At 38.8% G+C, this 16,480-nt stretch overlaps 1 protein-coding gene across 1 annotated transcript; it reads left to right on the top strand.

The window, feature by feature from the left end:
• Nucleotides 1-2,081: 2,081 nt before the first annotated feature.
• On the top strand, nucleotides 2,082-16,264 carry tshz3a (teashirt zinc finger homeobox 3a). Its single transcript, XM_084125024.1, has 2 exons — nucleotides 2,082-2,813; nucleotides 10,269-16,264. The coding sequence occupies exons 1-2, from the start codon at nucleotides 2,774-2,776 to the stop codon at nucleotides 13,310-13,312; spliced, it is 3,084 nt and encodes a 1,027-aa protein (XP_083981150.1). The 5' UTR covers nucleotides 2,082-2,773; the 3' UTR covers nucleotides 13,313-16,264.
• Nucleotides 16,265-16,480: the final 216 nt, after the last annotated feature.

The following is a 16,480-nucleotide window of genomic DNA, read 5'->3' as shown; positions in this document are numbered from 1 at the left end:
AATGAGCTCTGATGAGGACAGTGATGATGGTATAAAACATCTGCTCAAACTGAACCATTCCAAGCTCCAAAAGGTAACAAAATATGCTTTCTTTTATTCTTCTGTAATTGTTACTCTAATATCAGGAGAGTTTTATATTATTATGACTGGTAGAGATCCATCCGTGTTAGATAGATCCGGGTCGCTATACAGACCTGAATATGTAATTATGATTGGCGAAACATTCATGCATTTAAGGGTTAAATGAACAATTCTGTGTTTGGACAGATATGTGTGTATTTCGTTCATTTGCAACTGTGGTTTGTTTGGTTTAGTTCTCCTGACCTCAGTCAACAAACCCTCTGCATCCCATTCATTGAGGACCAATACAGGATGTCACTGGCAGACCTTGCCTTGCATTTGATTTATGTTGCTCTAAAAGTAAAAATCAAAGATCCTCTCTAATGCAGCTCGGTGGCAGTGGGATGATATATGATGCAGCAGAGCAGTTAAATGAGAGCACTATATCTCTGCCTGTGTTTTAATGGCACGGTCAGAACTCTGACCCCACATCTGAATGACTTTACAGTACTTAAAAAGACATCCTCAGACAGTGCTGATTTGTAAAAGAAAGTCCTCAGGGCAAGCTTGTTTTGGCCATGCAGTTTTGATTACACAAGAGACTGTTTTCAGGAAATACAACAGAGACATGTCACAACAAACATCTTTTATTGTTTTTCAGTAGAATTTGACCTTAATAAGAGGCTTAAAATAAAAACATCGAGACAGAAATTGAGTACATTTTTAATTGTAGCAAATGTTATTTTGTTGCTCATTGTTTGATGCAGTAACGATTCAGATTTATCATCTCGCTTTAAAAACCCCCAAAATGTGATAAAAACAGTATTATGTATTAGGATAATCATTAGGATAATCATGTATTATGGAAGTATGTTGTATTACTTTATGCACAAAAACAGGTCAATCACAATTTATAACTTCCAAGTCCTAAATGCTTTACAGGTCAGTTCATATAGGCCTACATTAAATATGAATATCTATGATAATATAATCAAAAAAAAAAAAAAAAAAAGTTTCATGACATTTATAAATATATAGGCTATATACATCAGAGATGCAATAATGGTTATTGTTATTATTGAAAGTTGTGATAAAGAATTTTGAGCATGATATTTAAGGGATTGACAACCTGAGAAAAATAGTTAACCTTTACAGATAAAAGGTTAACTAACCCTTTAATAGACCCAAGCACTTATGAAATCCAGTTGAAGAATACGGTATTGCGTAAACTCTGTATGTTAAGCACAAATATACTATATCAGTGTAACACTTTACAATAAAGTCTCATTTGTTAATGTATTAACTAAAATGAACTATTTGTTTCTGTATTTGTTTATCTTTGTTAACGTTAGTTAATAAAAATACAGCTGTTCATTGTTAATGTTACTTCACAGTGCATTAATGTAAACAAATACAACTTTTGATTTGAATAATGTATTAGTAAATGTTGAAATTAACTAAAAAAGATTATTAAATGCTCTAGAAGTGCAGTTCTACTAATGCAACCTTATTGTAATATCGTTACAATTATTTCATAACCTTTACTTTGGTGAATTAATCCTTGGCTTTTGGCTGCTCTACATCGATAACTGTTAAAAAGCTTTAAAACATAGGCTATATTTCCTTAGTAAATTGCCTGTTTTAACTGTAAATGGTCTTTTCCATCTATGATCTGGTTACAGGCTTCCTAAATAAAACATATACCTTTTTACGCATGTGCTTAAAGGCAAGCACTTCTGCTTGCATCTATATATTTTTTTCATATTTTTTTCAATATTTTTTAAAGCATGTCTTATTTACACAAATATATATTTTTATGACAGTGATTTCAAACAGCGCCTTTTAATTAAATATAAACTGACATCAATGTAGAATTGTGAAATATGCACTAACAATTAATGGACATCAACCGTTTATGCTTAAAAACTGTAAAATTTGTAAAATTTGTAAAAACACTGAACAATTGTTTGTTATTATTGTTACAAAAACTCCCTTTCCCCCTTCTGGGTGTACCCATTAAAGGGTTAAGTTACATCCTTCTTGTCAGTGTAAGCGGTCTTGTTAATGCACTCTTAAGTGACATATTGGCAGTGTCTCAAAGTCCTACGAGCTGCCTACCTAGACTGCATTTTTGGGCATGGGATTGTGCGTGGGAGTGACCGGTAGGAGCACAGGAAGCGTTGTTTGTCTGCTATTGTATAATTGTTGGTCAACGCACTACGCACGCATGATGTCTTTGGTCTTCGTCGCGTCTCTCTGATGTTTCACTGTCTCGCGCCATCAGCGTTGTCGAGTTAAACGTTGTGTAACTTTTATTAACTTTTAATCGCGACACGAAACCCCAGTGTTCTGTGCCATTTCGTTGCATTATATCTAGCTGTTTTGGACACAACCAGACGTGTAAACGCCCCCATACTTTCTGCTAGTGTATCGGTTGCCGCGGACTTTTGAGTGACGTGACAAACTCGTAGCGATCGGCTAGGCGTTAACTGTCCTGCCGTGCAGTTTTCCTCATCACTCCAGCGGACGGGCTTTAAACAAAGACTACCGCTGAACACGGAGCACCTGGGCTTTCTCCTATGCCCAATGCGAAGTGGCGTAGCTGTTGTGACTGCGCTGTACTTTTGTTTAATGGTGACACGTCTGACTGGGAGCATACATAGTAGAAAATCGTTTCAGTTTGCGTATATAGACACACAGTCTGCGCGCAAGTATGCCGCGAAGAAAACAGCAGGCGCCGAAACGAGCGGCAGGTAAGTTTATCTGAATTTCATTAAGATGCTCTTGTTCATCTGTCCTCCATTATGTACATATCGTTTTAGTACATTTCATAAGGCACAAAATCAGTGTGTAATCGCTTTTATTTGCCTGGATTATCTAAACATATTTTCCTAATCCTAATTTGAGTCATACTTTTTTTTCTTTTGTCATGTTATTGATTCTTTTTTTTGCTTTTTTTTTTTTTTTGCTTTTTTTTTGTCATAAGTTAATTAAAGGTACAGTACAACTGATTCAAAATTACTTGAATACAGCTTTTGAATAATGACCAGTTTGTAATTTGAATTTTTCATTTTTTTGGGCTTAAAAACAAAATTGTCTTTGATAACTGTCTGGAAATTGTAAAAAAAAAAAAAAAAACTATTTTAAAGGCTGCAATTCTTTAAAGATAGAGAGAGAGAGAGAGAGAAAGAAATATGCATACAGTAGCCTAAATAATTTTGGCATTATCCTTTATTAGCTTTTATTTATTTTTTAAATGGAGCTAAGTAATTTTGTTTTAAAATATTACCAACATTCTGGAAGCCATTTTGTTGTCATGTGACAAGAAAAAAACCCCCAGAAACCAGAAAAAACGTTTAGACCCTCAATCTGTAGGCTATATCAAGGTCATTAAGTTGTTGCATAATAAGTTGTTGAAATGAAATATATATATATATATATATATATATATATATATATATATATATATATATATATATACATATATATATATATATATATATATATACATACACACTTAACAATGGTATTTTAAATTTTAATCCTTTTTATCAGCTTATTATTTACACATATCCATTTCAGACTCTTTAAACTTCTTTAAAGAGGTGAAAACCACTGAAACTGCCTTCATGTTAACCAAAACATTATCTGTCTGGTTAATAGAATAGATCCTATCCTATTATTTGAAAGAGGAGGAGTTCTGGGGAATTTTTATATTTATAGCAGAGCTCTTTGAAACAGATACAAAGCCATTATTATATAGCCTTCACTGTTTGTGTGTGTGTTTGAGGCAGAGATGATGTGGAGTTTAATGGAGGGGTATGGCTTGCTCTGTTAGACTGGCCTGTCAGAACAGCTTTGTCTCATGTTGGATTTAATTGTTATCCTTGTGACAGCCTCATCCATCAAAGGCTTTAATGGTCAATCAGAGCAAGGCCATGTGAGTGCTCTCCTTCTTTTTCCCATAAGCTTGCCTAGGCTTTTATTTCATCAGTATGCTCCACCAAACTTCACTCATGGACCCTGTGCAGAGTGGTGACCATAGTGGTTTACAAGTGTGAGTTTATGGTTTACAGGTATGAACACATTTAGTGAAGTGCTATTTACTTTTAACCTGATGATGACCGAATTCTTGATTCTGATGCCTTGTTTTTTCTCTGTAAAGGATGTACAGCTCGATAGCCAATCTGGTAGGTGAAGTCTTAATGAAAGATTTAAAACAATGTACTCTTTCCCTATCTCTCTCTTGCCCTAAAGGTTTGCAGTGCTCTGTAAAAAGAAACATTTTGCTTTGCTTTATCTGAGCACACCTAATTAGCTGTTAACTTGATGGATTCCTGACATGTGATTGGAGATGACAAGGTATGCGTCTGTCACCAAGTCATATTAGGTTTGTGCTCCCTTGATGTAATCAAGTTGATATTAGCCACTGTTACTGGTCTTTCCTATTGCCATAACCCAATTTAGCACCTTTACGTGACAAATGAGCTTTTTGGTGCCTGTCTTGAATCTAGACGATTCTGAACTGTTATGAGGAGACAAATATGTGGAACCACCTACAGTCCTTCTGAAATGGATGTTTTCATCTGTCTGTTAGGCTTTGAGCCATATTTGGAACGACAGATTAGACATCAAATCTATTTTGAGAGTTGTACTTTGTTTCAACTTTGTTAGTTAGATCTCTCTCTGTCTGTGTGTGGGTTGATAATGTGAGTTAATCGGACACTCCTCCGCAAATCCCACGGGCCACCCTGGCCAAAAATCTTCTCGGTTCTCAGGCTCTGTTGGGCGCGACTCCAGGCCCTGCCTTCTCCCTCTTTCTAAGGGTAAATTCAGTCGCTGTCAGATCTAAGGTGCGAGGCAGGTCATCCGGACAAGCGGCCATCAGTCATGCGTGGATGTGACGCAGGAGCTGGGCTTGATGGTGGTGGTGATGAAAGGGCAGGAAACCATAGAGGCCCACTATTCCCTAATCCAAACCAGTGTCAACATACCTCTCCAGCCAGGCATGCATGTAATCACTGCCAACAGCTTCAAAACGGCTAGAACCCCATTGATTTACACATGGCTGAGACAAAAGATTAAAGTAATCATACACATTCTTGCATACACATTTCACACATGCACACAGATGGTGTGTTCACAAGTTTAATGTGTTCATAACTGTTATTGATGTGATGGGCAAATTTAGTTTTACTTTGTGAATGTTCTGTTTAATATTTAAAATTGCTTATTTTAAAAAAAAAATTTAAGCCAAATTTTGTAAGTCATAGCTGACTAAATAAGTATATGCCTTTTACTATGCCTTGGTCCATGATAATTAAAAGGAAAAATCTAGTTTAAAACACGTGCCAGGTTCATCGAAATAATTATACTAAACTGTATATTCTTTTTAAAATTGTATGGTTATAATAGTGTTTTATTGCTCTTTGTTTACAAATACTAAGAATTATTCATTTATAAATAGTTTTGGGGAGTCACAGCACATGAACTAACCTTGCTTTGTCATTAAAAAAAATCTAATTGTGTGATTTGCAGAGACTTATTGACACATAGGATCCTCTCTATGACATAATTTCCTGTTTGATGTTATTATTTTAAAACTGCAAAGATTTTGCAGATAAGTGGGGTTTTTTTTTCAAGTGAAGCAAATTATTTTTATTTTCTTAGAAATAATAGTAAAATATGCCCCAAAAAAACAATCTTAAGATATCTGAGTTGTATTACTCAAATATTTTTCACCTTATGCCCCCTGCAAAAACATCACAATTCCTTTTTTTACAGGAATTAAAATCATGCTCATTGTAGAAGAGGTGTACAATATTTAAGTCATAGTATGTAGGCCTATTGATTGCATTTTTTAAATAAATTTAAATAGGACAAAAGATGAGTGTCACATCATTGAACGGCTATCTATCCAAACTCTCATTTGAACTAGCACTCTATTGTGGTTGTAAACTTATATGAATGTTGCTTTGCTGTGTTGACAATGAAGATATCAATCTTCTGTTAAGAAGACAAGAATCCATCTCTTTTTTTCTCATGGGAGCTGGCTTTTAGCTTGTGGTCCATTTTAGAAAAATGAGTCAGTCTGGTCCTCAGGGGTCCAGAAACCAAACCCTGGTGGAGAAGATCAGCACAATGCCAAACCGTCAATTACCCTTTCAACAGAGCCGTTAATCACGCTGCCACCCTTTACTTCTGGCATCCTGACACATGTCATCTATCACCCAGGCTTTCCGAGACACTGAGGCAGGGAAGAAAGGAGAAATATTGTTGAGAATTGGACAGAAAGGGCTGGGGAGAAAGTTAGGAAGTGAAAGATACAGGCCAAATGTTTAAAAGCGAAACAGAGATGGTGCTGTATAGGGTTTGTAGTTAGACTAAAAGAAATTGACACAGGCAAGAAAATTCAATAAATTGTCACATTGCTGAGTTAAGCTGTTAAGTCATTAAGTCATTGAAAGCCTTCTTTGAGTAGAGAACTCAGCCGATGACAGACTAAGATATAACACATGTTGAGCAAGTGAAACGACAAATGAGTTCTAATTTAGCTAAATGCATGATAATTTCTACTTAAGCAAAAGGTGGGAATGTCTTTCATTGCACATTTCAAAATGTTCACCTACCAAACCACGTTTTGAATCAATCAATCAGTCCTTCAATCACCGACTTTGCTTCTCAAGAATACACGTTTGCATGTGCGCTCATCTTCGTCTGTGGGTATTCACGTACGTGGACATTTGTACGTGTTGACGACTGCGCATTCCCGTCCAAGCTAAAAATGACACGCATCACTCAAGCACAGCTGGCCTGTAAATGAACTCTAGCGTTCTCTTCTACAGCTCTAGCCCTGCTCAATGATGGATGCTCCTTTAAAGAAAGAGATTAATGAGAGGTAGGCGGCTTAGAGGACCATTTATCACAGTGAATATTATTTGGACGGCTGTGTAAGCCTGTAACCTGAGCGTTAGAGAGGCATAGACAGAGCACAGGGTCTTAGATGTCCTCTCTATGATGGATAGCTTTGCTTTCTTTCCGTGTTTGTTACGAGACACCAGCTGTCCACCGGGTGGTCATTGCCGGATAAGATTGGGAGTTTGGTATTGCATTCCCAACGAACCCTTCCAGTATTCTCAGTGAACTCAATTCCTAGTTATCGGAAGCTCATTAAAGAGGGTAACAAAGCCTCGCTTGAAAGGTTGGGGGGTGAGTGGGTGACAGTCAGGTTTTTTTTTTTTTTTCTGTTGGTTTTTGCCCCCAACCTCCCCCACCTTGTCCCTGCAGAGTAGAATTATGAGTGCCATCCATCTCACTGAGTTCTTTGATGCTGGGCCATCATCTCAGCAGCTGCTGGCTTAGATACACATAGAATTGTTGCCAATCACTCTTGGCAGCTGAGACACATCAGACACACTGTTGTCAAGGGGGAAAAGGAATCAAAGGCACACAGAGTGATAATTAGAGAGATATCTCCCCTGAAAGGACGTTTATGGTCAGTAGAATTCCAGTCAGCAGAGACTGTTTGCCTTCCCGCATTTACAGTAAATGGTGAGTTTTAAGTTTCTTCAGCAGAGAAAGAGAAACACTACAGAAAGGTTAAGACCCAGGGCACCGATATACGCCAACAGTGTTTTTGTTGTAGTTTAAAAATGAACTCTGTTCTTTGCTTCGATTCCAGCAAAGAACACTATTTTTGGCATGGGGGCATCTCAACATGTTGCCTGAACGCTGCTTTATTTTGATCAAAGTGTCATGTGTTGCACATTAGCATGGCCTGAAGCAAGAACAATTCTCACAGTTAGCCTCAATCTGTATCACACTGTGAGGTTGCAAGAGAGTCATGTGAGCTCTGAGGATAAAAAACTGAAGTATTTACTGACAGAAAGCTTTATGTATGTCGAGCAACCATTCAAATGCATATCATAATTATCTTATTGGGTATTATTGCAAAGTCACCTAATAAGACCTATGTAACAAGACTAATCTATGGCATTAAATGATTTCCTCTGATTTTTACTTCATGTAAAAATGTTATCATCTAGAGAATCACATAAAGTGCAAAGCAGCTGTGAGTAGATGCCTCACAAAAATGCCTACTTTTAATTGTAATCATGTGTCTGACCTCTGTACTGTCTTAGAGTAATCAATAATGCATGCACATTAAATAAATAATGTTATGTATAGTACTTGATGTTCCAATTTAAATGTCTTATGTGCTGTTTCTGTCTGTAGGGTGGAGGGGGTTAATGACTGGTCATATGGAGACAAATGTAATAGTTACATAAATCAAACAGGGCGAGTGCCACTAAAGTCTCCTGGATTTTTGTCCTGTTAGAGCTCATTGCACACATCACATTTTATTAGCTTAATAAATCACCCAGCCTGTCAATCAAGCCTTTTGGAATAATTGGTTATGGTAGGTGCCTCCTGAGATGGATTATAAATCATTTGAGGTTAAAGATTGTGTTCAAATTTAGTGGGCTTTGGTTTTGATACACACACACACACACACACACATTAGTGAAAGTTTATGTTTTTTCTTAGGATGAATGTGTTCTTAACTTCTCCACCCCCTAAGACTTTTATGAAGTCCCCCCCCCCCCCCCCCCCCCCCAAAAAAAAGTTACAGTCTTGTAGTCTTCGCCATTTGTACAAGAAAAAAGCAATTTGCCATTGTGAACCCTCAGTGTGTCACCGTAATTGTCTCAGGGATATGAGAGGGCAGGAAAATGATCATGTCATTGTAGTTACACCTGGTTCACCCTCTTTTCGAACTGCTTTGGAGTTCATGCCAAATCAGGCCTTTCAAATGACATCTTTTGATCAAGGCTGTCGGGCACGATCAGAGGAGATTGGCAAGTAATGGATACCTAGTGACAATCCAAATCTACAGAGGGGATAAGACTGGCCTGCACCTGCCAGTTATCCTTTAGAGCCCCCATCCTGCGGGCCGCCTGGCTGACAGCCAGTGAGAGGCTAAATGAGAGAAGCGTGGGCTTGTGAGATTGTGTATTATCATTTGAAATGAGAGCTATTTGTGCTTTAACACTCTTGTCAAGACTGTGGTGGATCTTGTAAGAGAGAGAAAGGAAGAGAGACCGTTAGCGTGGCACAATGCACTTGAATCACACATGCAGCAGCACACCATGTTAGCTTGTAATTCAAGGCCTGCTGTATTTCCAAACATCTGACATGTCAAGCGTTTTCCTTTTGACATGAGCAACATAATCACAAATGCGCACACAAACAAGAGTGAATAGAGTGGAACAGAGACGGGGGGGTTGGTATGGCTTTCAAGAGGGCATTTGTTCCACTTACGGAGTCAGAGTGACAGTGTCAAACTAGCAGGGGACAGGCTGTCAGGAGACGGGATCATCAGTCCCGAAGGACGGTGGTGGATGGGCTCTTTTGAGGGTGTGAGGGCAGCTGGCAGGGAGAAGGGCGACCGTGTCCCCTTGGATCTGTCATCTTGAGGTGCTCGAGCAGACACCTTTCTCGCAACATGTCACCTGTCCAAGGTGAACAGTCGTCAGGTGGGATTCAAAGTGACAGGTGGCTTATGTGCCGCCATCTTATGTCATTCCCCTTAACCTCTCAATCTATCTGTCCACCTTTTCCCTCTATCTATTTGTCTCTTTATATGTGCACAGGTGTGTGGACATGTGGGGAGGTGGGCCAAATGGTAGCAGGTGCAACTTCTTGTAAATAGCCTGATTAGAAGCTCAACAGCAAACATTTAGATTAAAAAAAGCTTTGATGTACACTTGACTAGACCAGACCAGCCTATTTCAAAATCTTAGTTCTAGAAGAGCGTTATTTCTTAGTCCTCCATTATTTGTTTGTGGATGCACTAGTGCTTATGTGCCATTCAGAATTGAATTCAATTCCTGAATTTGATTTGCATTTGAATTGAGGCAGACAACAGTATACAGAATTGCAACCTGAATGTAAGACTTTGATATTTGTGGGCCAGAGTGGAACAACACCTGTGTTGAACTTCTTTAAATTGTAATTTCAGAAAGAGGAATTTGCTGAATTGCAATTTAAATTCAACTTCATGAGGGGTGTGGCCCATTCACTTCATTCATAGAAGAATGTCATTAGGCTAAATTTTGTTTTGTTTGTTTACATTTCAGTGGTACTTATGTGGCATTTACTTAATACTTTTTTTTTCTCACCCCCCCCCCCCCCCCCCCCCCCTCTAGCTTATGATTCAGAGAATGTTAAGGAGACCCCCATAGAGACTGAAGATACTGGAAGTGATTTCTCAGTGGCCAAGGAGACACTACAGGATGAAAATGATTTGGGAGAAGACTTAAAAACCCCAATGGATGAACAAGATTCCCCTGCTGCTGAGCTATCAGGTCAGGACGTTGACAGTGAATCTCACATAAGTGAATCTAGTGACCCCACATCAGATACAGAGAGCACCCCAAACAAAAAAGAGGAGGAGGCCACAAGAGACTTTCTAAAAGACAGTTCTGAACACTCTGTATGTATTACAGACAGCCTAGAACAGATGAAGGCTATTTACAAAAGCTTCCTCAATAATCCCTACTGGTCCTTTTTGAACTTGAATTCCTCTCAACCGTATGCAGATGAACAGACAGCCAGTAGCAGCGGTAGCAGTAGCAGCAACAGCAGTCCTGGACGCAACTGCTACGATTGGCATCAATCTGCTATCGCAAAGACATTCCAACAGGTCTCTCAAAAACAACCTATTGCACTTGAACCAAGTATTTTTTCCACTGTTCAGCTCTACCGCCAAAGCACTAAACTCTACGGATCCATCTTTACCGGTGCTAGCAAGTTCCACTGCAAAAGCTGCAGTGCAGCATATGACACTCTGCTTGATCTCACAGTTCACATGAATGAAACAGACCACTACCGTGATGACAACCTCGAAAGTGCTAGCAAGGGTGCCAAGTCATGGTCCAAGCCACGTAAGCGCTCTCTTTTGGAGATGGAAGGAAAGGAAGATGCCCAGAAAGTCCTACGCTGTATGTACTGTGGACACTCTTTTGAATCTTTGCAAGACCTCAGCGTGCACATGATAAAGACTAAGCATTACCAAAAGGTTCCTCTGAGAGAGCCAAGAACAGCAATTGCTGCTAAAGTTGTGTCTTCATTCAGAAAGAGGGTTCCAATGGAGTTGGATGTTGCAAAATCTTTGCAAACAACGGAGCAGACAAAAAGTCCTAATGATGGGCAGGCCAACGATATTTTTCAGATGTACTCTGAACAAACCGACAATAAAAACGTTAAAGATCAGAAGACGACAAGCCGTGGTATACAGTTCAAGTCTCAGAATCTTAAATGTATGGAGTGTGGTATTTTGCATGACTCTCTTCAGCACTTGAGAGCTCATATGGTGTTGACCGGCCACTTTGCAAAAGTTACCCAATCGTTGCAAAAAACAGACAAGCCTCCTCATCCTAAAAGTAAGTCTGAGAAGTCTCAGTCAGGTACAACATGTTCTTCCCCTCTCTCAGCCACAGGAATCTTGGAGTCATCATCCATCACATCTGTAGCAACTGGGGACAACAAGAACAAGACACAAGAAATTACTTCTCAGAAAGACAGTGAATGCAAGGAGTCTGCTAATGTAAATGATGCTAAGCAGAAATTCAGCACATTAACAAAGTCTGATTACCTTACTGAAGATGATCTGAAAGAGAGTCCTAAAATGGATTTTGATATTCTAAAATCACTGGAGAATACAGTTACATCTGCCATTAACAAAGCACAGAGGGGTGCCCCAAGCTGGGGCGGTTACCAGAGCATTCATGCAGCTTATCAGTTACAAAACCATCTGAAACCTGCTCTGCACAACTCAGGCTATATTTCCTCTTTAAAACAATCATCCAGTAGTCAGGAAGTCCAGTCTTTAGACAAAAGTCATTTGATTCCTCCAAGCACTCCACCAAGAACTTCCTCCACCACAGTTAATCTCCATGAGGTGGACAAACTGGAAAACAAAGTAACCGTAACAGTTGCTGAAGTAGACAGGCAATTTAATGACTTGAATGGGCAGGGATCACCACATCGGCAGCTGCTGAATCTTAAAGGGAAATCACTGGTGTCAAAATCTCCAAGCCTGGATAACATGATTACATCTATGAGCAATATCACTGAGAGTAACACAAACGAAAGGGAAATTCAGAAGCACACTCAAGACTTCAGAACTCGCACCACCTCCACCTCAGATCTGTATGATGACGCTGGTCTATTATCTGCACACCCTGAGCCAAAACAACCCTCTGTCAGTCCTCTAAGTGCCCTTCAGTCTGTTATGAACCTTCATCTGGGTAAAGCTGCCAAACCGCTAAGGCCTGTCCAGGACCCTATGAGTATGCTTCTCAGGATGAGCAACAGCATGGCAGAAAGGGCCGCTCTCGCCGCTCCATCTGGACACTTGACGAAACCTAGCCAGTCACATACGGACTGCCATGAAATTTGCAGAGACCAACCGATAGACTTGTCCAAAGGCAAAAGTGAACAATGTCTCAGAGCTGCTACTCTCCCAGGCAAAGCTGTGAGTTCCTCTGTGCCTGGTGCATCTGTGACTGAATCAACTAGTTCAAAAATCTTCACACCAGCGAGTCCTTTGCGTGAAAATGCCCTCTCTGACATATCAGACATGCTGCGAAATCTCTCAGACTCTCAAGTTTTGAAACCCCCAACACTTTTATGTAGGCCAGGGCAGTCAGAAATCGAAGGTTCTCATACATCAGATGAGGCAGAGGATACGTCAGTGGTGCACAAACGTAAAGGTAGGCAGTCACACTGGAAACCCCAGCACTTGCTGATTTTGCAGGCTCAGTTCACGTCCTGCCTGAGGCAGACAGCTGATGGAAAGTATGTGATATCAGACTTGAGCTCCCAGGAAAGGATGGTCATATCACAAATAACAGGTCTATCTATGACAACCATCAGCCACTGGCTGGCCAATGTGAAATACCAGCTCAGACGAACAGGCAGAACAAAGTTCATAAAGAACATTGACTCAGGACACCCAGTTTTCTACTGTAGCGAATGTGCAACACAGTTCCAAGCTCGTTCTACTTACATCTGTCACCTTGAGTCACACCTTGGGTTTAAAATGAAAGACTTGGCTAAACTTTCTTCTAAGAATTTCAACCGGAGGATTACGAAGCATTCTAAAAGCACTTCCTTAAAACCTGTGCTTCCAGCTGTATCGCCAGCTAGAGGATGTCAGGAGCAACTGCTACCAGTGCCAGCGCTGTAACATACACACAAACTATAATCGTACAGTTAACAGTGTATGCCAGGATATTTATTGTACTCCCAAGTTGAGAACAGACAGTAGGATCATAGTGTAACGATTCATTCACAGTTACTTACATATTGTTGCATTAACATACATAATTGGCCTTGTAGGCTAAGCTTTGTGATCTTTGGTGTTGTCAAGGGAATTTAGCATTAAAAGTTCTAAGGTGGCTAATGCCAGCTTTACCAAATAGATACTCTGTATAAGAAATCTATTATATGTAAACATGTGTCTTAAAATTATGAACATTCTAAAATAATCATGAACATTTTGGGGGGAGATGTTTCTGTTCTGATGAGAAAAGAATGTAAATTTGTACATAGACAAACTACGTTATGCATATTTTCCAAAATATGGCTTGCTTTCATTATTGCCTGTGCTACTACTTGGTTTGTTTGTGCATAATGAATCTGATTTATTGAGATGTATAATTAAAGAACTGTATATAAAGTGTTAAAAAATACTTGGTCTTAAACCTTTTTGTTGTTGATATAAATTGCCATGACTTGCTTTTTTACAGATGCGTTTTCACTTCTGTATCACTTCTTCATTTTTATTCTAGCCAGATTTGTTAATCAGTCTATTTAACCAGACATTTTTGACTGTTTTTATTTACACAATTTTTGTTGAATGTTAATACATTGAATGAGGCATGCCATCCATATATGTAAAATGTAAAAAACTGCAATCTTTTTATAGAAAAAAACAATTAGAAGAACAAAAACCTGTTTGTCTTTGTCTTAAATACTTGACTTTCTGTCATACATGCAATTCACATTTTTATTCTGTTTAATTGATGTTTTTCTGGCACCAGTTTAACCTGATTTCAGCATTCAGTAGGCTATATTTAAATCCCATTGTTTAATTAGTCATCCGAGAGTCCAAAACACTCAGTTTTCACACTCAATGATCTTATGTGTGACCAGTCATTGGATCGAGGCTTTTTCATAATTTGAAATCTCATGATTGTGCTGCAGTTACTTCCTCTTTAGTGCAGATCTTTACCATGCCAAGTTTAAACATCTACTCAGATATCTGTACTCTTTGTAATGTTAGCTTGTTTCCCATTCAGTATTGACAGATAGAATTGAATTGACATTGTTGTGTCTTTTTGTTTTGTTCCTTTGGCACAGTGAATTTAGTGGGGGTAGTCACGCCTCAGTGGTAATAAAATAAGAGAGAGAAAGAGAGAGAAGTGCTCCCTGTCAGAGTCACATCAGCCTATGTCATCGCTCTAATGAATATCATCTAAATTGCTTTGTATATCTGAACAGTTTGGATGTCAATCTAATTTGAGCGCATGCACTGATGGGAAGGGGCCCAGACTAATGAGAAGAGAGCTACGTTTGACAGTGCAATAAGCTTCAACCTGATCAGACAAGTTTGAACAGGAATTCTGACACATGTGCCAATCGAGAAAAAAAAGTTGATGTGAAAACAGTAGCTTGAATTTGATGTGAAATGCTGTACAGATTGTACTAGTGTCATGCTTATTTATTGTCTGACATCTTGTCTGAAGTTAGCTGTTATAAAACTATAGCATGTGGGCCAGCACCTGAAAAAAAGTGATAAATTACTTCAAACAGATTTTCAAAACAAGTTACTTCTATAGTGTGGATCTCTGTTCTGGTGTAATTAGCAAAACATTTCATGGATAACCTGAAATAAATTGATCACTGAGCTAGAACAATCTTCATCTTATCATGGCCTCTTGGAAATCCTGTTCACCCGCTTCTTGAGTGTCAGTTCATATTGTGACCAGACCTGAGTTGATGTGACAGTTTATGACAGCTCCAGAGCACTCATGGGACAGAATCGAGGCAGCTGCCCACAGAGTCCACACTGACTGAATTATTCTCAGCACAAGGGTACGGGTTAAGGTCATTTTCCTTTTCTTAAAGAATGGGAAAATTGTCCTACTACTGAAGTACAGTCAGTTTAAATTAAGTTAGACATGATTTATGCTGAAGTGCTTTAAGTATGATTTAAATGTGTTATTGGTTCAGTCATGGAAGATCATGAGTTAAAAACTAAGCAGTATGAAGAATTATGGTGCATTACACCCTTTTCTATCTGCCCAATAAACAAACTCAAGAAAGTTGTTGTATGTCCAAAATATTTAACAGCTGGACAGGGAATATTTTGAGCAGCTGAATTGCTATTCACTACCATTTCCCCAGACAGCTGTCAAGAGCATTTTGGCATGATATCTGACAGATTTGCAAAAGACACTCGTTTCAGGGCATTACACCATACATTGTTAATTTAATGCATGATGACACGACCAATTATAGTGAGCTACATGCTCAAATAGCATGTCAAAAGCTGTGTATCAATCCTTTTGATCCTGTTTTCCAACACCTTAAGTGATACCTTAAGCAACATTTCTGACTGCGAGTGAAGTGCTGACCAAGTAAAACGCTTGAGAGGAACACACTGGCTGATATAGCTATATTTGCAAGAAAAGGAAGGTCTAAAACAAGATGTGTTGGTGTATAAATAAAAGCATATATTTCATTTTATACACTAGAGTGTACCAAACAACCCCCAAGAGAACTGTGATATCTCTCTGAGAACTATAGTTTTGGTTTTGCTCAATTTATTATTGTATTCCCTGCCTCTCTTGACAGAATTAAGAAACAAAAAACTTTTTTGAACATGTTGGCTGTACCGCCCTAGTCATCACAGAAAGAAATCAAATAAATACATTTCAAATATTTATAAACAAAAGACTCTTGGAACACCAGTGCAAACACCTTATGTAGATTCGCTGCATATCTATAAGATGTGTTCTGCACCCAGTATTTCTGGTTAGATTTACTTTGTCCATTTAGCGCTGTATTATAATGGGGACAAAAAGTCTGAGAGCTGATCATTTGGGATTTAAAAAATATATATTGAACATTTAATAAAGAAAATAATGACATAAAAAAATTCTAATTTCTTTGCATGATTTTTAATTTTACAAGTTAATTTGCCCATTTAACCTTTTTGGCTTGCTGTCTGCAATGGAGGGGCTCGAGGAAGCAGCTTCAACTCGAGCTGAGATATACCCCCTCCTGCTTGGAAGATGAGTATGGTTGCAAGATGCATAAATTATGTTGGTGGAGTTGGGGAGGTGGACGG

This window comes from Abramis brama (genome assembly GCF_963993115.1).
Source record: "Abramis brama genome assembly, chromosome: 9".
NCBI classification, from domain to species: domain Eukaryota; kingdom Metazoa; phylum Chordata; class Actinopteri; order Cypriniformes; family Leuciscidae; genus Abramis; species Abramis brama.
The sequence above is the reverse complement of the archived record's forward strand: the minus strand, read 5'-3'. Positions and strand labels throughout refer to the sequence as shown.

Bases quoted from the DNA above. Each gene is read 5' to 3' on its own strand.
- tshz3a (XM_084125024.1), top strand. From the start codon at position 2,774: ATGCCGCGAAGAAAACAGCAGGCGCCGAAACGAGCGGCAG. The intron at 2,814-10,268 runs GTAAGTTTATCT...CCCCCCCTCTAG, and splicing joins GGCGCCGAAACGAGCGGCAG to CTTATGATTCAGAGAATGTT.